General features: G+C 42.0%; 1 protein-coding gene across 2 annotated transcripts in view; it reads left to right on the forward strand.

The window, feature by feature from the left end:
• The first annotated feature begins 2,235 nt into the window (after positions 1–2,235).
• The window catches only part of qpct (glutaminyl-peptide cyclotransferase), a 33,698-nt gene continuing 12,737 nt past the window's right edge, over positions 2,236–23,196 (forward strand). The window contains exons 1-6 of one of the 2 annotated variants that reach the window (XM_070889283.1): positions 2,236–2,567; positions 6,075–6,221; positions 9,763–10,044; positions 15,536–15,709; positions 17,441–17,540; positions 22,437–22,553. In XM_070889283.1, the coding sequence (XP_070745384.1) occupies positions 2,451–2,567; positions 6,075–6,221; positions 9,763–10,044; positions 15,536–15,709; positions 17,441–17,540; positions 22,437–22,553 (937 nt within the window). In that variant the 5' untranslated portion in view covers positions 2,236–2,450. Of the gene's footprint in view, positions 2,568–4,712; positions 4,820–6,074; positions 6,222–9,762; positions 10,045–15,535; positions 15,710–17,440; positions 17,541–22,436; positions 22,554–23,196 lie in introns of those variants that run through there. The other variant, XM_070889284.1, reaches the window with a different exon arrangement.

Here is a 23,196-nt window from a genome sequence, read left to right on the forward strand (position 1 = left end):
GTCTGAGAATTTTTATTCTGTTTTTAAAAAAATATGGAAATACATAGCTGGCATCCGTAAAGTGACTGAAGCTAAAATAAAAACAGAAAATGCTGGAAATCTCAGCGGGTCAGGCAGCATCTGTGGAGAGAAAGCAGAGTTAACGTTTCGGGTCGTTGACCCTTCGTCAGAACTGTTCGGAAAGAATAGATTCTTTCCACTAAAGGGGGAGGGGAAGAAAGAACAAAAGGGAAGGTGAGTGATAGGGTGGAAGACAGGAGAAGTTAGAGAGACAAAAGGGACGATGGCCCAAATTCAAATGGTAATGCCAGGAGTATGAAAACATTAGTCAAGAACTTGACTTCTTGACTAATATTTTTCTAACTCCTGGCATAACCATTTGAAGCTGTTGGATTGTCAAAAAATCCCAACTGGTTCACTAATGTCCTTTAGGCTGTCCTTACCCAGTCTGGCCTACATGTAACTCCAGCATGGTTGACTCTTAACTGTCCTCTGAAGTGGAGTAGCAAGGCACTCAAACCCCGATCCAGCGGTTCAAGAAGAAGTTCCACCTCCCCCTTCTCTGGGTAACTGGGGATGGGCCATCAATGCTGGCCTTGCCAGTGCCGCCCACACCCCGAGAATGTATATAAAATAAGAATTTTGGTCATGAAAACATTGCACATACATGAGTTGATGATGCATTTCATTTCATTACATTTTGTGCTGGCAAACAAATACAAAGTAGATTGCCAATCACTCCTTCGCAAAGATGTTGTTTATTCATTCTATTTTGACGATTAACAACAAAGTGTCATCTTAATGCTGCAAAGTGACAGCAGCCCTGGAGGAATTTAATTTGAAAGAAGAATTCTGCTGTGTTTTCAGAATATATGAGATGGGGCAATATGGATGGAAAAACAAGATCATCAAAAATAGTGTCAAATCTGATGTTTTGTAACGTTGCTATTTGTTGGAATAATTAGGCTCCCTGTCTCTGCAGTGTGTACTTAAAATTTCCAATGCGACTCTCTGTATTTAAATTCAAATAGTTTAAGAAAGAGCCTGACAGGATACTAAAATGGTAGCCTTGTGTTCTCTAGAGCATTGTTCTGCACAGAAGGTGTTTTAGTGTGATTGTGCTGACTAGAAATGCTATTATCAGCTGTAGACTTTGGCCTGAAATTCCGTCAAGATTCTGCTGTAACTCTGGCAGAAGACCTGCTGATTCCAATATTCTCCTGTGTTTCGGGGAAAATATCCCTCTGGGAGATCCTGTTTCTCAGTCAGGAGCTGGCATACATTGAATGAGACATGCCAACTTCCACAAAGGCATATGGGGTCCAGGCCTGGCAAATGGCCTGGACCCCCAGAGAGTCAGATTAGTTCCCTCGCTCAGATGCGTCCATAATGGTACCTGCACCCTCTTGCTCCATACACTTGAGGTGCCCTCCCACTGACCCCACAAACTCCAGTAGAGTCTGTGCTGGAAGGCATCATTGGGTGTGATTCCAGCATCATGCCTGGGATCATGACCCAAGCAACGTCGAGGCCTGGGTGTTGGGCATCTTGATGGCTAAGTGGTAGCATCCACATCTCTTAGCGGTACAGAACAGGACGGCAACAGGTTTGATCCCTTGTCTGTGCTGTGAAGAGATCAGCGTTAATGACAAAGTAGTGGCCTTTACTAGAACTGTGTGCATATGGACAGCAGGTGACCATAGAATCAGGCTCAGTTGTGAATTCTTCCACTGCTGTAGGCACCTATTGTCAAGGCTAACACGTGAATAATAGCCACTTGGGCATGCTACTGAAGGGCCATCATCATTCCTGCTGAGGGAGTCAGCAACTTGATGAGGGACGTTTAGAAAACTGGGGGGAAGCGGGGGAAGGCGTTTTTAGAAAGGAGCAATAATCACTTATTACTCAACGGACAATAATAAATATGTTTATTGCGTTACTATTGCACCCTGACATTCGCCTTTATGGTTTTTGCTATATGTGCATAAAATGGCTGTATTTATTTTATTCCTCAGATGCAACAATTCCTTCATAATTTTTTCAGTGATCTTTGTGACACAGAAATCGGAAATGCCTATTATCCAGTTTTGTCGAATTGCTATTTAATTTTAGGGAAATCTTGCAGGTTTTACTGGAGTCAATTGTTTTCCCCGGTAGAGGCAGAAGCAGCTTGAAATGTCCAAGATCTCTTTATGCTCAATTTGGATTGGTTACATTTTAAAAAAAACATACATGATAGATGAGCCAATAATCACAGCAGATCTTGGTGAAGATAGTCTTGCACTCCTTATTTGCCAATCAAAGGCAGTCTGGAATGACGTAAATAAAAAAGAAAGGCTTTTAAGTGCTTTGTGGGTTCTGATTAGACTCACAAGATTGCACATTAGTGTGTGCCGAGAGAGAAGGAGAGCGAGCAAGACAAAAGTGTGTGCTTTTCACAACAGCTGGAGATGGCTAGCAGCAAGAGCCTGATTTATCTTTTGCTTGTGATTTTATTTCATTTGACAACAATCTACTGCCAAACCCACAGGCAAGGACAATATGAACCACCATGGACAGAAGAAAAGGTACGTTTTAGCGACTGAGGGTTTCATTGTGGTGCAAATGTGTGCAGACAGAGATTGTAGTTTACATTTTAAAATGGAGAAAAGCAGAGGAGTTTTCAGCTGAGCTTCTGTCTCCCTGGGGCCTGTCATTAGAAGGTCACAAGACAAAGCGCCACTAAAATAATCATCCACCATATTTTGGGAAGAGAAGGGAAGTGAGAAAGTTTAGAATATAACCCATTTGTACTGCCTTCTTTTTCTGTCAACAATGTGGCATTGTAAGCAAAATTGAAACTAATTAAAAAACCCCAATTTTAACTTGGGGTGTGAGTGCAATGTGCGGAGGCTGGGGCCGGCGTGAACCTCTGGTCATTTTAACTCCTGAGCTTCATTGCCATGTTGCAGTATGGACTCCCACCTGAACCCAGAGGGAATCACAACCTGGCTGGCAAATGCGAGTGGGACTTCAGTGATAGGAATCCACCGTATCCAGGGACCCAAGTACACACCATAAGGAAAGTGGGGAGCAGGGTGGGTGTCCAGAGGCTATCAGCGGAGGGAGACGGAACCCCAGGCAAGGAAGTGCTCAGCTTTCCTTGAGTGTCCCAGAGGAGCACTCCTGCTTCTCTAGCCTACAACGAAATAATTCAAAATTCAAACTTACCTCAGCCACTTCAGGCGCACTTCTGGCCCTAATTCAGCCAGCTTTCACGTGCAGGTCCAGCACTATGTCCGACTTACTCGATCCTGAATAAAAATGACGTGGGGTCTGAATGATGTCATTGAACCCTGATTTTCAAATATTAATAATATCCCAATCTGCCTGCAGCAAGCAGTTTTGAAGCTGCTAAAATCCTGGTAGTTTAAATGGAGGCAGGAATGAACACATTGGGAACATGTTTTTGGGATGTTTACAAGCAATTTACATTTGAGTAACTAAAGCATTGCTTTAAGTTGTTTTCGCAAAATTCTTAACAAACATAAGAATCCAAATAACAAAATTAGTGAAGCAAATCTTTCAAAGACAATTTTTCCCTTTTGTATGAGACCAAGGTTCTGGATAATTTCCAAATCTGCCACACTTCTCTATAATTTCCTTATTTCACTGTCTCCTTAAAGTCGTATGGGGAGCATATTTTCTTCTTTAATCCTAATGCTGCTATGATACAAATGTTTCTACAACATGTCTGAACTGTCATATTTTGAGCCATATTTTGCTGTGGTGGGGCAATTAATGGCGTCTGCCGTGAGTTGAACCTGCCCTTGCATTTGTAGGTGGCAAGTGGCTGAAAGTGCGAGCTGATACCGCAGCGAGAGAAACAGGGCATCTAGAATCTGAGTGAACAGGACAAGCAACTGTGTATCTCCTTAACCAATCAGATTGAAGGATTGTGAAATAAACAGTGCGAAGACTGAGAAGGAAGTGTAATAGGTGAATTTGATGTCAAATCAGGTACAGAAAGAGAAATAAAGAGAGGGAAATAAAGATTGAATTAAGAAAAAGGAAAAAGACACAGAAAGGAAAAATAAAAAATTAATTGAAAATGACATTTTAAAAATCTCTAACAATTAAAACTCGAAAGAAAAACATTGGGGCAGAATTTCCGACGTACTGGGCCCGTACGAAGTTTCTATGGACCCAGGAAGGCATCGGAAAAGCCGGTTTTCAGCGCGCAATGCTGGAGCTTGACAGACCGTAGTCAGATCAGGTGCGAGGATGCCAGATCGGGAGTGAAGACATTTGTACGGGCAAGATTGGGCTATTTACCCATATCTTGCCCAGCAAATGTCCTCAAAAATCTTTCGCCTGAAAAAGCAGGTGCATAGTCTACTTTTACAGGTGCAAGTGTTTTAAAACATAAAAAGAATTGTAAAATAAAATTATAAACACATAGTTTATTGTTAAAAACCCTCCCCACTACGGTAAGTTTATTTTAACCATAATTTAAAAAACTTCTCAAAAAATTTGGAAAATAGTTTATTTTTATAAGACATAATAACTTTAATTTCAATTAATTTTAAATATGGGTGGTCTGTTTTTTATTTTTTATTATTTTGTGTGATTGCGTTTGTTCCCATTAATAACACTGAGAACTCGTAGTTACGCGAGTATCAGTGCTATAAATGGGAACCTGTGAAATACTTACCTGATTGGCTGAGCAGTCACACATGACTGATCTTCTGCGTCGGGACCCTCTGCACGGGAGCATGCTTCGCAGCGCGGGAGGAGAAGGCCTCTCCATCGGAAATCAGGGCACCTCCTAGACCACCAGGTAAATTCGTTAAAAATATCCAGCGAGGAGGCAATTGCCCGCAGGAAGACCCCCAGAGGAATTTCTGGGCCATTAACTGTAATAGACACTGATGTACAATCAAATCAACAGGGGAAGCTTAGTAACGAGTCCCTTCATGACTTGGTAAAGAGGTTGTTGAGTAATCCTTCAATAATACTGTTCCCTATACATGCAATCACTCACTAAATTGCTATGAGAAACAAAATAGCCTTATTACATCCCAGTGTGAATCATGGTATCATTATTTTGAATGGATGTCTGCATCAGCTATTATACCCTGCTGGGAACATCGTGACACTATTTTCAGCAGTCATTAGAATTGTCCTGTTGACGCTTGCTCCAACCAACACTAATGCTATGAGGAATGTATTTAAGCTCATCCCCTTTATATGGTAGAACCTCTCTACTTGAAGCAGTTGTGTAATATGTTGGGGCTCTAAAATCAGGTCTGTTTACATTGTGCAATGAATTTCACAGCACCAGTTGCAATTATGAAGTACACATTTGGTTTAAAGTTGCGACTGCAAATTTCATTTTCTGGCTGCAGAATCTTCCCCCGAGTCTTGGGAAGCTCCGGGGCAGACCTGGAGTTTAAAAAACACTGCTGTCCTACATGTGTGAAGGGGCTGCATGCTCAATCTGCCAACAGCTGTTGCCAGCCATTTACATTTGTCACCAGTAGTATTGCTGCTCATTTAGCTTTCTTTACATTACAGTACTGCTTCCAAAATTGGGGTGTGGCAGCATCATTGTAAATTTGACGAAAACATAAAATAACCAATTTTTAAAGGGTCTCATGGTTTATATCATAAAAATAAACCAACACTAAACAGCAGATTTGTTACTCCTTCCCTGATATCACTGCTTTTTACGCTGTATAAAACTGTGTTCTTAATTTCCTCAAGCCACTTTAGAACTACTAAACAAACCAATTATTCTGCCCTCGTGGGGTTGATTTTTTTGTGGTAACATGGAGAGTGTGTCTTCTGCAGCATTCTGCTTTTCTATTCTACTGATGCTTTAAGCAGGGCTTGCCATTTAGTAATCGGTTTAGAATTGATTTTAGGATCTGGCTTTACCAACTGCTTTCTGATTTAAACTCAGCCTCCTCGTGGCAATTTAAAAAATGTTATGACATGGTAATGGAGGTGAGATTCCTGTTAAAGTCTGTAAACTAGTGAGGGTGGCATCTATTTTTAATGATCTCACTTTCTCAATGACTTTAAATCACCAGCTGCTCCATAAGCCCAAGTACCTGAATGCGGCTGAAATCCGGAACATTACCTCGCAGACCAACATTTCTCTGATGTGGTATGATGATCTGAGACCAATGCTTAGAGAGAGATATCCAGGCTCTATTGGAAACGAAGCTGTGCGCCAGGTGAGTAGAGATAGCCTGTAAAATGATGAAGTCCATCAAAGTTTAATTTACCCTGGAAGCTTAGTGTCAGAATGAAGCAACTTTAATTTGCATAAACTTGGCTTGTATTCATTCCCTTAAATCTGGAAGATTGAAGGATAATCTGATCGATGTGTTTAAAGTGTTAAAATGATTCAGTAGGGTAGATGCAGAGAAACTAATTCCTCTGGTGGGGGAATCAAGAACAAGGAGGACATAATCTTAAAATTAGAGCCAGGCCATTTAGGAAGGAAATCAGGAAGCACATTTATACACAAAGGGTAGTAGAATTCTCTCCCTAAAAAAGGCTCTGGATGCGAGAACAATTGGAGATTTCAAGACTGAGATCAATAGACTTTTGTTAGGTTAGGGTATCAAGGTTAGGGTATTAGGGTATCAAGGTTAGGGTATCAAGGTTAAGGTAAGGTATCAAGGTTAAGGTATTAGGGTATGAAGGTTAGAGTATCAAGGTTAAGGTATCAAGGTTAAGGTATCAAGGTTAGGGTATTAGGGTATCAAGGTTAGGATATCAAGGTTAAGCTTTCAAGGTTAAGGTATTAGGGTATCAAGGTTAGGGTATCAAGGTTAAGGTATCAAGGTTAGGGTATTAGGGTATCAAGGTTAGGGTCTCAAGGTTAGGGTATCAAGAGATATGGAGTTCAAACAAGCAAATGGAGTTGAGATACAGATCAGCCATGATCTACTTGAAAGGTGGAGCAGGCTCAAAGAGCTCAATGGCCTACTCTTGTTCCTATGCTTCTCTCAGAACTGGAAGGCCTTCCTGTTTCACAACAGAACTCCAAACACTGGTGCTACAATCAGCAGGTAAGATCACAGGTACAGATATATTCGTGACACGTGTGACCTTACAGTCCATCAGCTGGTAAATGCCAAAGGAAAGAATCTGCACAGTGAAATTATTTCCCCATTTTTTATTCCGACAATAAGAAGGGATCAATTTGAATATATAAAGCGCACAGGATTTCTATCTGATCATAAAATGTTCTCAGGAGTTTAAAGGAAACATGGGTTGGATTTCTAGTCTTCTGCCACCCCTGTTAGCACCCCGGAGGTAAGCACTTCTGGGTGGGTGGCCAGCTTCTAGTGCCCCGCCGAGACTTTCAGTGCCGGTTTCAACGGGGTGCTGAGTGCTAGCGCCCGGAAGAGGCGAGCCGGTGTGCAACGCCACTGGTTGCAACCCTGGCTTGATTTTTGGCTGCCGCCCGATCCATAGCACTCTGTAGAGTGCCTGCTGGGACCGCCTGTGAAAGCTGGCGGTCCGAGCTGTAGCGGCTGCAGTGTGGTAAGTAATATCAACCTCAGGTAAATGTGATTGTTTTTAACTTTTTTTTTTTGCGATTTATGTTGTGGTGGCGTGAGTTATTTATTGGAAATGTTTTTGTTAAGTTTTTTTCAGTTTCCCCCCTCCCCCCCCATGCCTTTCTTACAGCGCTCCAAGGTCGGCTGTTTAGCTCAGGATTTTCACTTGCTCTGCTGGCCTAGCACCCTAAGAGAGGTGTGTAATGACTCCCTTAGCCCTCCACCCCACATTCAGGGCCCAGCTGTTGAATTTTGCTGACTAAGACACAAACTGTTCCTGGGCGCAAACTTTACTGCCCCGCCGCCATTACCGCCCCAAAATGAGTAGAACCAAAAATCTAGCCCGATATGTTCTAACTGGAATAGTTGGGTAAAATCACTGGTTCTGACTTTCAAATAATAATTAATTTTCCCTGCTATTCTCCAAGAGTGACATTTTGAGTTTGGGCATCTTGAGCAGACTCTAGCTGCAGGTTCTTGTCCAGTCTGACTCTGTTCCCTAGTCAGCGTGCAGTGCAATACTCTCAGTGTCATGCTGATCTGGTGGAAGGGTTAAAAGTGTGCTACTAAAATTACAAAAAAAACATATTAAAATAATATTAATTAAAAATAACAGTTCCCTTTGTACAGGTGAGTTTTCAAGTCAACTCACTCATTTTTCAAAGACCTAAATCCCTCTACTGTCGCCCTGTCTATGAATTGAAGTGAGAGCAGGTCATATTCTTTTGGGCCATTGCAAATACCACTCTGAGTTGTAGAAGGCTGCTAGCAGAGGCTTGAAAATGGCCCAAGGACAAATTCCCCTTCAATTTTGCTTTCATCTTGTCAGTCCATTTCTAGGGGAACAGTAGCATAGTGGTAATGTTACTGAACTAATGATCTCGACACCTGGACTAATAATCCAGAGACGTGTGTTCAAATCCCACCATGGTAGCTGGGGAATTTAAATTCAGCTTAATAAGTCTGGAATAAAAAGTTAGTATCAATAATAGTGACCATGAAACTAACGGATTGTCATAAAAACCCATCTGATTCACCAATGTCCTTTAGAGAAGGAAACCTGCCGACCTTATCCAGTCAGGCATATATGTGACTCCAGACCCACAGCAATGTGGCTGACTCTGAACTGCCCTTTAAAATGGCCCAGCAAATCACTCAAGTGCAATTAGGGATGGGCAATAATTGCGGGCCTTGCCAGCGATGCTCACATCCCGTGAATATAAAAAGTCCCTGCCCTTAGGTTGGCACATCTATACAGTTGAACAGAAGAGGCCAAAATTGCTCCTTCCAATGAAGCCTCTGGCCACCTGAAAGCGGCGGCCATGGGTCGGCGTGGAATGGTTGCCGAGTCTCTGCAGAGGGGCCGCCATTTTGAAAATTACCCTTCCTCAGGTTTGGAGCGGTGTCCGGAACCGCTCCGCCCATTTTCCCGCTACGGCATGCACATACCGACCCCTTACACCCCCTTCTTGAAATTTCCCCTCAGGAAATTGTCCCTTTTCCCGAATTTCCCTACGGGAGCGGTCCCGCCGCAGGTCAGTGCCCCTCTGTGGCATGGCGGCACGGCCGCCCTTAAAGGGGAGGTGGTGCTGCCGTCGATGCCATGTTATTTTATTTTGTCAGGCAACTGCTAGGTTGGGCTGACAATTATGGCCGCGGGTTCGGCCATGCCGCCAACAGGCCACCCTCTTGGGTGCCAGGCCGTTGGCCCAGCTGAAACCCTCCCTGGTGGCCCAGTGTTTGCCACTAAAGTGGCTGCAGAGTTCGCAGCGACCCTCCTCTTTAACTGAAGGGGAGAGACATTGTGACGCGCCAGCGCGCTGAGGTCATCAGCCTGGCGCTGATGAGTGACAGCCTCAGCTATTCCGCCCCGCCCACACTTCTGCCCCGCTAGTGACGACTACTCCGCCCCACCTCCACTTCCACCCCCATGATAAGGTCACTTCTGCCCCACTCCAAAAACATCCCCTAACTGCTGAATTGAAAATGGTAGGTGTGCCTCGTTTCGGGCAGTGGGCCATTTCGGCCACAAGAACTCATGTATGGTAGAATTAAAGCATCTAATAGCCATGGGCATTCATCACCATAATGCCTCTATTACGAAAAAAAAGTCAATAGAAGTTCCAGATTTAAGTGCATTTTAATTAGCTACTATTTTAGCTTCTGTGAGAATTAACCCTTGTTAAATTGTTTTTCTCCGCAGCACATCATAAATCGGTTAAGTGAATTCCAGGCTGGCTGGGTAACGGAAGAGGACACTTTCCAGGAGGCAATACCCTATGGAACAGTCACATTTTCTAATATCATTAGCACTCTGAATCCCTCAGCTAAGCGAAGGCTGGTGCTGGCTTGTCATCATGACTCAAAATACTACAATGAGTGGTGGTATAGCAGAGTGTACGTGGGTGCCACAGATGCTGCTGTACCATGTGCCATGATGTTGGAACTGGCTCGTACGCTGGACAATCTGCTACTTGAGATGAAGGTACTCATTGGTACACGATACATCACAGCACTGGTATAAGAACATAAGAACATAAGAATTAGGATCAGGAGTAGGCCATTTGGCCCCTCGTGCATGCTCCGCCATTTAATAAGATCATGGCTGATCTGATCTTGCGCTCAGCTCCACTTCCCTGCCCGCTCCCCATATCACTCCCTTATCATTCAAAAATCTGCCTATCTGCACCTTAAATATATTCAATGACCCAAACTCCACAGCTCTCTGGGGAGAGAATTCCACAGATTTACAACTCTCTAAGAAAATAAATTCCTCCTCATCTCAGTTCTAAATGGGCGGCCCCTTAGTCTGAACCTACGTCCCCTAGTTCTAGATTCCCCCATGAGTGGAAACATCCTCTCTGCTTCCACCTTGTCGAGCCCCCTCAGTAGCTTATGTTTCAATAAGATCACCTCTCATTCTTCTAAACTCCAATGAGTAAAGGCCCAACCTGCTCAATCTTTCTTCAGAAGTCAACCCCTTCATCTTCAGAATCATCCTATTGAACCTTTTCTGAACTGCCTCAAATGCAAGTATATCCTTCCTTAAATAAGGAGACCAAAACTATACGCAGTACTCTAGGTGTGGCATCACCAATACCCTGCATAGTTCTAGCAGGACTTCCATGCTTTTATACTCCATCCCCCTTGCAATAAAGGCCAACATTCCATTTGCCTTCCTGATTACTTGTTGGACCTGCATACTACCTTTTTGTGTTTCATGCACAAGGACTCTCAGGTTCCTTTGTACTGCAGCATTTTGTAATTTCTCTCCATTTAAATAATAATTTGCTTTTTTTATTTTTCGTGCCAAAATGGATAACTTCACACTTTCCCACATTATACTCCATCTGCCAAATGTTTGCCCACTCACTTAGCCTGTCTATATCCCTTTCAAAATTTTTTGTGTCCTCCTCCCAACTTGCTTTCCCATCCATCTTTGTATCATCAGCAAACATGGCTACATTACACTTGGTCCCTTCATCCAAGTCATTAATATAGATTGTAAATAGTTGGGGCCCCAGCACTGATCCCTGTGACACCCCACTAGTTACAGTTTGCCAACCTGAAAATGACCCATTTATCCCGACTCTCTGTTTTCTGTTAGTTAGTCAATCCTCTATCCATGCTAATATATTACCCCAAACCCCGTGAGCTCTTATCATGTGCAGTAATCTTTTATGTGGCACTTTATCGAATGCCTTCCGGAAATCCAGATACACCACAACCACTGGTTCCCCCTTATCCACCCTGCTCGTTACATCCTCAAAGAAATCCAGCAAATTTGTCAAACATAATTTCCCTTTAATAAAACCATGCTGACTCTGCTTGACTGTATTATACTTTTCCAAATGTCCTGCTACTGCTTCCTTAATAATGGATTCCAGCATTTTCCCAACGAAAGGCTAACTGGTCTATAGTTTCCTGCTTTCTGTCTGCCTCCTTTTTTAAATAGGGGCACTACACTTGCGGTTTTCCAATAAGCTGGGACCTCTCCAGAATCCAGGGAATTTAGATAGATTACAACCAATGTATCCACTATCTCTGCAACCACTTCTTTTAAGATCCTGGGATGCAGGCCATCAGATCCAGGGGACTTGTTCACCATTAGTCCCATTATTTTAGTGAGTACTGTTTCTTTAGTGATAGTGATTGTTTTAAGTTCCTCCCTCCCTATAGCCCCTTGACTATCTATTATTGGCATGTTTTTAGTACCTTCTACCATGGAGACCGATACTAAATATTTGTTCAAAGTCTCTGCCATTTCCTTGTTCTCCAGTCTCGTCCTCGAAGGGACCAACATTTACTTTAGCTACTCTCTTCCTTTTTATATACCTGTAGAAGCTCTTACTATCTCTTTTTATATTTCGTGCCAGTTTATTCTCATACTCTATCTTCCTCTGGTCTCCCACTAATCTTGGCAACTTTGTATGCCATTGTTTTCAATTTGATACCATCCTATAGTTCCTTAGTTAGCCACGGATGATTCTCCCTTCTCTTAAAGTCTTTCCTTCTCTCTGGAATGTATTTTTGTTGAAAGCTATGAAATATCTCCTTAAATGTCTGCCACTGCTTATCAACCGTTTTACACTTTAATCTATTTTCCCAGTCCACTTGAGCCAACTCTGCCTTCATACCTTTGTATTTGCATTTATTTAAGAACAAGACATTGGTTTGAGATTCAACTTTCTCACCCTCCAACTGAATTTGAAACTCAACCATGCTATGATCACTCTTTCCGAGAGGATCCTTTACCATTGTAAATAATTAAATTATCACTTAAAATTCTGGGTTATTTGACATTTCGCATTTGTATCAAGCCAAGTATGAGAGATTGTTACGATGTTAACCATAACATTAATATACGTTGCACTTAAACATTTTGAGAATATTTGCAATTTATGCCATTTAAATTTTAAAAAATTAACCTTTTTTCTGCATTTTAACAAATTTTTTGCTTTACAGCCAATGAAGTACTTCTGAAGTGTAGTCACTGTTGTAATGTAGGAAACACGGCAGCCAATTTGAGCAGAACAAGCTCCCACAAACAGCAATGTGATAATGACCAGATAATCTGTTCTTGTTATGTTGATTGAGGGATAAATATTGGCCAGGACACCAGGGATAACTCCCCTGCTCTTCTTCAAAATAACAGCCACCTGAGAGAGCAGATTTAATGTTTCGGTTTAATGTCTCATCTGAATGATGGCACCTCCAATAGTGCAGCACTCTCTCAGCATTGCACTGGAGAGTCAGCCTAAATTTTTGTGTTCAAGTCTCTGGAGTGGGATTTGAACCCACAACTTTCTGACTCAGAGGCAAGGGTGAACGATACAGTACTGACACTGGTACTGGTGCAGTTTGACAGGAGCTGCAGAAGAACTTACTGCTGCCATTGATAAAACTAATACCGATATTGAGGAGGGGATTTCAAATGGGGTCGCTCTTCCTGTGCTGCGGCTCAGATGTGCCGAGGTGACATTTGCATTAAATTAGCCTGTTAACACCATGGCCTGTCAAGACAAGGTGATGAATGGAGACATGCAAAAGTATAACAGCACCCATAGTCAATAAAAAGAATTGATGATGTCTGTAGTACTCTATCATCTGTAATAAAAGTATATGGCATAATTTTAACCAGATATTAATCATTTACAGAATCTAACCACTGATGTCTTTGACAGTAAAGCATTAACAAATATATGACAAACACAACCTAAATAATTGAGTTAAGACCACAACATGATGTACTGATTTACTTTATGGGGGATATTTTTGAATAAATGTGCAGGGTTAAGGACAATGTAGGATCAGGTTGGCTCAGTGGTATCACTTTTTATTCTGTCAGAGATTGTGGGTTTGTTCATTCTAGGGCTCGATCAAATAATTTAGGCTGACACTTCAGTGCTGAACTGCTGGAGTTGCTATCTTTCAGATGAGATGTAAAACTATGGCCTTGTCTGCCTGCTTAAGACGACGTAAAATATCTCATGACGCTATTTGAAGGAGAGTTCTCCTGGTATCATGACCAACAATAATCCTTCAACCAACACCACTAAAACAACTTATCTGGTTATTTATCCCACTGCAATTATGAGACCTGGTTGTGCATAAAATCCTGAAAATCTCTTCCGAAACAGCCATGTGTGAGTACCTTCACCACATGTAATACAGCAGTTCAACAAGGTGGCTCACAACCACCTCCTCAATGACAATAAATGCTGGCCTTACTAGAGAAGCCTATATCCCTCGAATTATTTTTTAAACACTAAACAGCACTACCTGCAGATAAATAAAAAGGGAAGGTTTTAACCACTATCTTGAGAAATAAATAAACGTGCACTAGATGATGAGCATAAGGAACAAACAAATTTGATACAAGTCAATAACTTGCATGGGTAGTGCAATAAGTAATTACGCAGGTACTTCAAAATGGTGACATTTAATTTGCGCAGTAAATAACCATCGTAAACCAGTATAATACATGCAGTTATTTAGAGTGTGGTTCTACTAATGCCGTGGTCATGGATTCAAGCATCATAAAGGGCCAAATACTTGAAGGATTCCCTCTGAAGCAATACAACATGAAGATTTAAAATTGTGCCGTGCAAATGGATTATCATCATACTATGCCTCACACAATTGGAAAAAAGGAGGCTTCTCCCAGGAAACTAACTCAGCAGCATATTTACTTAGTGGTCATACTGTTTAGTGTTTAAATTGGTAACATCATGAAAATAGTAACTCAAGTAGATACGCCCATTTTTAATAGCATCTGTAACAGTACATTCCACAGTGTTAGGATTTCGGGACTAGCCCAGACTGGTATTATTTTGCTTAAGTGTGATCTACATGTATTTTCTTTGTTCCAACATTTAATTGAGTTTTGGGGCTGCATTTTCTGCTTTCGGGGCGATAATGGCGGCGGGTTGGAAAAGTTAGTGGCCAGGAATAGTTTGCATTTTAGCATGTAGGTTTGGGCACCTGGGCCCTGCGTCAGGGGGCGCAGCGCTAAGGAAAGCGTTGTACACCTCTCGTGGCGCAGGATGGGAAACTCCCGAGCTAAAGAGCCGGGCCGTGAGCGCTCCGAGAGACGCCTGGAGGTGGGGTGGGGGGAGGGCGGAGGGGGGGAACCTAAAAAAAACCCATGAAAATATTCCTAAAACATTGTCCACGCCACCGCAACACAAATCACACAAAAAATTAAACAAAAAACACTCGCACTTACTTTTACAGCACTTTACTTTCCTCTCTGCCGCCGGCTTGGCTGGACCATTCTAATTTCTCAGGCGGTCATTGCGGGCTCACTTCCAGGTGGATGGGTCGGGCAGGAGCTCAAACTCGTGCTGGTGCCACAACCAGGGATGTTGCACACTTGGCGCAGCTCTTCCCGATGGTGCTGTTCGGCGCCACCGCAAAACCCGACTGGAGGATCACGGCGGGGCACTGGAGACCTCACCGCCACCTTTCAGGCTGCTCCTGGGCAAATCCCGGAGCGGCAAAGGACCAGAAAATCCAGCCCTTAATGTTTGAAAATGTCTCAACAGAAATATCATTTTATTCAGTCACGTATCCAGATACAGGTTGAACCTCTCTTATATTGAACTCTCGGGACTTAGCCTGTTCTGGATAAGGGATTTTTCCGGACGAGGAGTGGTCACGTTAAATTGGATGGTACAGATACTGAGCAAGGGGATACCGGGACTGGCTGGCTTGGGGCTGGGAGTGTGGCAGAAAGATCATGCAGGAGTGGCGGTGGATCGCAGGGTCAGGCCAGCGATTGCGGGAGTCGGCAGCACGGAAGGACTTCAATTTGTTCATGTCGGAGTTCTGCGCATGCGCCACCCGGTGGCCGGGAATGGTTCTGGACGAGGGGTGCTGGACGAAGGGAGTACTGGATAAGGGAGGTTCAACCTGTATGCCAGTGTGGGTACATTTCAACAGGCTTACAGTTAAATTATTTCTCTTTTATTTAGGATATTAGTGACAGACCAGATCTTACCCTGCAGCTCATCTTTTTTGATGGAGAAGAAGCATTTCAATATTGGTCTGAAAATGACTCACTTTACGGTTCTCGACATTTGGCGCATAAGATGGAGACGATTGCACATCCACCTGGTGCAACAAGTACCAGCCAGCTGCATGGAATTGTAAGTACTGATCACCTTCGAGACAGGAAAAAAGGCAAAAAGTGATTGTCATTTTGACAACAGATAAGATGTACGTCAATAAAACATTGAATAACAATGCAGCTTTTGTTAACCACAAATTAAAGCGGCGTTCATAAAAATACAAAAAATCTCTTTTCTCTGTGAGTTAATAGTGAAGTGGGACTAAATGCGTGAATGGCATTGTGAAGTTGGAATGCTTGTTTAATGGCAGTATGAGGTCAGAAATTCTACTTATTGCCAATATGAGGTCAGCATGCCTGGTTCGTGGCATTGTAAAACTGGTTAATAGCGACATGAGATTGGAGTATCTGGTTAATGACTAGGTGAGGTTGAAGTATCCTTTTTAATGGTAGAATGTGGTTACAGTACCTTTGTTGTTAGTACTGCGAGTTTGGAGTTGCTTGATTAATGGTGGTGCGAGATTGGACAATCCAATCTCGCACCACCATGAAATGTACTTTGAGGTTCGAGTGACTGTTTAATGGTAGTGTGAGGTCGAAGTGTCTGCATTATTAGTGTGAGATTGGAACAGTTTCCTCTATCTTGTTTTGTAAATGGACTGTAAACATAGGAACAAACTTGATGTTGCCTTATTCTACTCCTGCATATGTGTTCTACTAAAATAGATGTAAGCAATGGTCCTCTGTGAATTCCTTTAAGTGGTATTATTAGAGAAATGGTTAGAGCAAAACAAATTCTATCTTTAGACATAGGGGTACATTGATCCATTTAGTTACTCCCTCTTATAAAATTCCCTCATTGTGGTCGTATATATATTGGTAAGTTGAAAGCTATTGGGTGGGATTTTCTAATCGTCAGGTCATATGGATTTGCCACAAGGTAAAATGAGTTAACACTGCAATTGTTTTCCACCCCCAGCTACATGTACATTAGTTAGATAATCAGAGTTTTCACAGGTATTATCCAAACATTTTAATCACACTTATAATGTACCCTTAACTTGGGTGATGCCCCCAAGGCATTTCGCAAAGGGCAGATCAGATACCAAGCAGGAATGGGAAGAAAGTTAGAGAAGGTGGCAGAAGACATGATACAAAAGGTCAGTTTTGAGGAGAGTTTTGAAAGTGGGAAGAGGTGTAGCAGGTAGAGGAGCTTGGGAAGAAAATTCCACTGTGCAGGGTTGTGATATTTAACACAATAAATGCAGAATACTGTCAGCCAATAAAGGAGGAAGAGACATCTGGCCAACTAATTCATGAGAAAATTATTTACCTAGAGAATGGTTAGAATGTGGAACTCGCTATCACAAAGAGTAGTTGCGAGAACTAGCATAGATGCGCTTAAGATGAAACTATATAAACACAAAAGGGAGAAAGGAATAGAAGGATATGTTGATGGGGCTAGATCAAGAAGGTCGAGGCTTATGTGAAACATAAACAATGGCATGGACCTGTTGAGCTTAATGGCCTGTTTCTGCGATTACTATGTAATAAAATCTAACTTTATTACTACATTTTGGTAGTTTAACAAATAAACACATTTCAAATGTACTATCTTAGGGAAGAGATAATGATTTTAATATGAGGACAAAACAATTTACCAACCCATAAACATTCTAGTGACGGAATTTATACCAGATGGGACCCTTTTATTAATTCTACAAGATCTATTCAGTAGGAGGTGGGGCCATTGATTAACCTGATGATTTGCTAATGTTCTAATTTGACAAACCGCTTACATTCCTCCCAGGACCTATTCATATTATTGGATTTAATTGGTGCACCAAATCCAAGATTTCCAAGTTATTTTCCAAATACAGCTCGATGGCATAAAAGACTACAGCTAATAGGTAACTAAAACTAACTGAACTATTAGTTATGTGGATTGTTATACATTTAGTGGCTATTTTGTCGCAAACTGTTTTTTGTTGTTGTCTTGCATTTTGTTTCCTCTGCTCTTTCCTTCTGAATTGTATGTACCCCTAATTCCCGTCTCCCCAAGAGGTTGCTCCTTTCCATTTTTTCTCCTTCAGTTGGGACACTGAACCAGCCTGGGTGTGGAAGACTTTTCTATCAATATAACAACAACTTGTTGTTGTTGTTGACTATGATAAATGTTATTTTATAAAGAGCTATAAGGAACTGCACTTTAGACTGACTTAAAACAATTCTCCTCAATGAGATGGGAGAAAATACTAAAGTGGGGCATAATCCCGTTCTTAAAAAATTGAGAGACACACGTAAAAGGAATATTTAACATGAACTGTGAACAGGGAACTTGATGAAAGTGCTTCAAAATTAACCAGCCGTCCGTGACACTCAAATTAAAAGAATGTTTTGCTTAGCCACCACTCCGTATAGGAGTGGATATAGGAAACAGACCCACAGCAGTTAATGCTATGTTATTAGATCTGTCAAGGAAAATAACACCTGACAAATATCTGAACTACAAATAAGACTGGTTATGAGATGTATAAGTGGTGCTGTCATCTTGCAAAGGGCAGAGGGAAAAGTTAAATATAGGAAATATGGAAGATATAGAGACTTATAATTTCTTATAATTACTTTTAGGGATTGGGGTGTATTTATGCAGATATTTCTCTCAGAAGATCAAATAAATGGGAGAGTGAATAATTGTGTAGCTCCTACGTTATTTGTGGAAGGATCAGACTTGATCAGGCTAAAAGACCTTTTTTCATTCTAAAAACAAAGCTTTTGATAAGGTCCCACATGGTAGGCTGGTCACGAAGATTAAAGCCTATGGGATTCAGGGCAAAGTGGCTAGTTGGATCCAAAATTGGCTTAGAGGTAGGAAGCAAAGGGTAATGGTTGATGGATGTTTCTGTGACTGGAAGGATGTTTCCAGTGGGGTTCCGCAGGCTCAGTACTGGGTCCCTTGCTTTTTGTGGTATATATCAATGATTTAGATTTGAATATAGGGAGTATGATTCAGAAGTTTGCAGAAGACACTAAAATTGGCTGTGTGGTTGATAATGAAGAGGAAAGTCATGGGCTGCAAGAGGATATCAAGCTACTGATCAGGTGGGCAGAGCAGTGGCAAATGGAATTTAATTCAGAGAAGTGTGAAGTAATGCACTTTGGGAGGGCTAAAAAGGAAAGGGTATACACATTAAGCGGTAGGCCACTTAATAGTGTAGATGAACAAAGGGACTTTGGAGTGCTTGTCCACAGATCCCTGAAAATAGCAGGCCAGGTGGATATGGTGGGTAAGAGGGCATACAGAATGCTTGCCTTTATTGGCATAGACTACAAGAGCAGGGAGGTTATGCTTAAATTGTATAATACTCTGATTAGGCCACAGCTGGAGTACTGTGTGCAGTTCTGGTCACCGTATTATAGGAAGGACGTGATTGCACTAGAGAGGGTGCAGAGATTTACTCGGTTGCTGCCTGGAATGGAGAATCTTAGCTATGAGGACAGATTGGATAGGCTGGGTTTGTTCTCATTGGAACAGAGGAGGTTGAGAGGAGACCTCATTGAGGTGTACAAAATTTTGAGGGACCTGGATATAGTGGATAGCAAGTGCCCATTTCCATTGGTAGAGGGGTCAATTATGAGGGAGCATAGTTTTAAGGTGATTGGTGGAAGGTGTAGAGGGGATTTGAAGGGCGGGGGTGTGCTTCTTCACGCAGAGGGTTGTGGGGGTCTGGAACTCACTGCTTGGAAGGGTGGTGGATGTAGAAACCCTCACCACATTTAAAAAGTGCTTGGATGGGCACTTAAAGTGCCATAACCTGCAGGGTTACGGACCTAGAGCTGGTAATTGGGATTAGACTGGATAACCTCTTGTTGGCTGGCGCAGATACGATGATAAGTACTGCAGGGAATAGAATACGGCCAGGGCGATCTCCTGGACTAGTTTCGATCGACTGGAAGGGTCGGAGAGGAATTTTCTCAGATTTTTTTCCCCCAATTGGCCTGGGTTTTTACCTGGTTTTTGCTTCTCCAGGAAATCACATAACTCTGGTTTGGGTAGAATGTAGAATGTTTTAGTGTAAGGGATGTCACAGTTATGTGGGGCAGACTGGTTGGGCTGGGTGCTCTTTACCTTTCTGCCATTGTTCATTGTTCATAGGTTATATGTAACCTTCAGGGCTACTGACCGAGGGCTGTGAGACTCTTTGTCGGCCGGCGCGGATACATTGGGCGGAAATGGCCTCCTTCTGCGCTGTAAATTTCTATGTTTCTATGTTATTCTTAAGGGATGCTGGGGAAATGTGTTCATGGACAGATGAGTTACAATGTCCAAAGAGGATTACAATACATACAATAGGATTACATCGGATATAACTTGGTGGAAAACCAAGCAAACTGGGCATTAGTAGTTACTATTCTGTATTGAATTAATTTTCATTTTCATAGAAACATAGAAACATAGAAAATAGGTGCAGGAGTAGGCCATTCGGCCCCAATCGAGCCTGCACCGCCATTCAATGAGTTCATGGCTGAACATGCAACTTCAGTACCCCCTTCCGGCTTTCTCGCCATACCCCTTGATCCCCCTAGTAGTAAGGACTACATCTAACTCCTTTTTGAATATATTTAGTGAATTGGCCTCAACAACTTTCTGTGGTAGAGAATTCCACAGGTTCACCACTCTCTGGGTGAAGAAGTTTCTCCTCATCTCAATCGTAAATGGCTTACCCCTTATCCTTAGACTGTGACCCCTGGTTCTGGACTTCCCCAACATTGGGAACATTCTTCCTGCATCTAGTCTGTCTAAACCCGTCAGAATTTTAAACGTTTCTATGAGATCCCCTCTCATTCTTCTGAACTCCAGTGAATATAAGCCCAGTTGATCCAGTCTTTCTTGATATGTCAGTCCCGCCATCCCGGGAATCAGTCTGGTGAACCTTCGCTGCACTCCCTCAATAGCAAGAATGTCCTTCCTCAAGTTAGAAGACCAAAACTGTGCACAATACTCCAGGTGTGGCCTCACCAAGGCCCTGTACAACTGTAGTAACACCTCCCTGCCCCTGTACTCAAATCCCCTCACTATGAAGGCCAACATGCCATTTGCTTTCTTAACCACCTGCTGTACCTGCATGCCAACCTTCAATGACTGATGTACCATGACACAAAGGTCTCGTTGCACCTCCCCTTTTCCTAATCTGTCACCATTCAGATAATAGTCTGTCTCTCTGTTTTTACCACCAAAGTGGATAACCTCACATTTATCCACATTATACTTCATCTGCCATGCATTTGCCCACTCACCTAACCTATCCAAGTCACTCTGCAGCCTCATAGCATCCTCCTCGCAGCTCACACTTCCACCCAACTTAGTGTCATCCGCAACTTTGGAGATACTACATTTAATTCCCTCGTCTAAATCATTAATGTACAATGTAAACAGCTGGGGCCCCAGCACAGAACCTTGCGGTACCCCACTAGTCACTGCCTGCCATTCTGAAAAGTACCCATTTACTCCTACTCTTTGCTTCCTGTCTGCCAACCAATTCTCAATCCACGTCAGCACACTACCCCCAATCCCATGTGCTTTAACTTTGCACATGAATCTCTTGTGTGGGACCTTGTCGAAAGCCTTCTGAAAGTCCAAATACACCACATCAACTGGTTCTCCCTTGTCCACTCTACTGGAAACATCCTCAAAAAATTCCAGAAGATTTGTCAAGCATGATTTTCCTTTCACAAATCCATGCTGACTTGGACCTATCATGTCACCTCTTTCCAAGTGCGCTGCTATGACATCCTTAATAATTGATTCCATCATTTTACCCACTACCGATGTCAGGCTGACTTGTCTATAATTCCCTGTTTTCTCTCTCCCTCCTTTTTAAAAAAGTTTTATATTAAATATTTATGTATTAATTTGTGATTCTACTCATCTAGGCTGTAAAAAATAATAATAATGCAACTGCAGTCCAGCTAGATCACAAATGACACATAAGGAAATGACTGCTAATTTCAGAGCTGCAAAGTATTTGTGGCAGCTTTTTGGATAAGCAATTCCATATATTTCAAAATCCTTGCATTAAATGCTTAAACGAGGTTGTTGTACCTCATGTAGCACATGAGAGACAGAAGCAAAACACTGAGTCAGGGAGGGAGAGGATTACAAATCATCTTGATACTTCATGAAATGACACCAAGGAAAACCATATTGATCCATGAATGGGCAACATTGAGTAAATTGAAAATTGGGTCGTACACTGTTAAAAAATGGCTTAAACCAGTTTTTCCTTTCATAGAATTATATAGCACAGAAGGAGACCATTCAGCCCACTGTGCCTGTGCCAGTTCGCTGTCTAATTAATCCCAGTCCCCTGCTGTTTCCCCATAGCCTTGCAAATTTTTCTTTTCAAGTATATATCCAATTCCCTTTTGAAAGTTACTATTGAATCTGCTTCCACTACCCTTTCAGGCAGTGTATTCAGGATCATAACAACTTGCTGATTAAAACAAATTCTCCTCATCTCTCCCTGGTACTTTTACCAATTATCTTAAAGGAATTATCTTATCTTCATGATTTTATTAAGTAATTTTCCAGTTCGCAAATGGATAGCCATTGAAATTTCAAACATGGAAATGTCTGTGTCCTCATCAAGGATTAGTGAAAAGAAAAGTACCTAGAAGACAGTACACATATCTCAATGCTGTGTTTGCACCAGGATGAAGTGGCAACCTATTGACATTTGCAAGAAAAACTTACTGAGCAATCGATAGCATGCAACCAAACCATATTGTTTAATATTGTCCAACAGAACGGCGACTGCACCGACTGGGTCTACTAAGCGACCATCCCAATGAGGTGAAATATTTCTGGACCAAGATGCGAGCAGGGCATATTGACGATGACCATACACCATTTTTGCAAAGAGGTATGTTGTAGCATATCACAATGAGGGAGGAAGTTTTTCTCTTGTTATTTTGTACTCTGTGCCTCAATTTATAGAGTGGCGGAGTAGGACTAATTGGATAGCTCTTTCAAAGAGCTGGCACAGGCACGGTGGGCAGAATGGCCTCTTTCTGTACTGTAAGATTCTATAATACTTCCCAATTGTTTTATACTTCTTCACTTTGTCATATAAATTGCTGTTCTAATATCTATATGTTACTTAAAAAGATTCATTGATTACAGCCTATTTCTACACAGTGCAGTGTTTTTACCCTTTTCTTTCTTGTTCTGCTTTTATCTAAATGTTCTGCAACAGGAAAATGTAAGATCAATGCAGAAGCCAACAGAAGAAGAAATTTCTTTGTGCGTTATTTGTAAAAAAATGGTTAATGCATTGGGTTGAAATTCATGCAGTTTTAATGAAATTGTTAGTCCATTTAAAATAATGGTTAAAATGGTGCAATAAACAGTTTCATCAGAGCCTGTTAACCAATTTGGTACAAATAGCATACAGTGGAATTTCTCCCATAGGCAGGTCAGTAGAAAGCAAATGAGAATTGTACACACTTTATTCCAATGCTGGCCCCACCCTACTTGTACCTCGGCACGGAATGGCGTGTTCCCAG

Source organism: Pristiophorus japonicus, chromosome 9 (genome assembly GCF_044704955.1).
Source record: "Pristiophorus japonicus isolate sPriJap1 chromosome 9, sPriJap1.hap1, whole genome shotgun sequence".
NCBI lineage: Eukaryota > Metazoa > Chordata > Chondrichthyes > Pristiophoridae > Pristiophorus > Pristiophorus japonicus.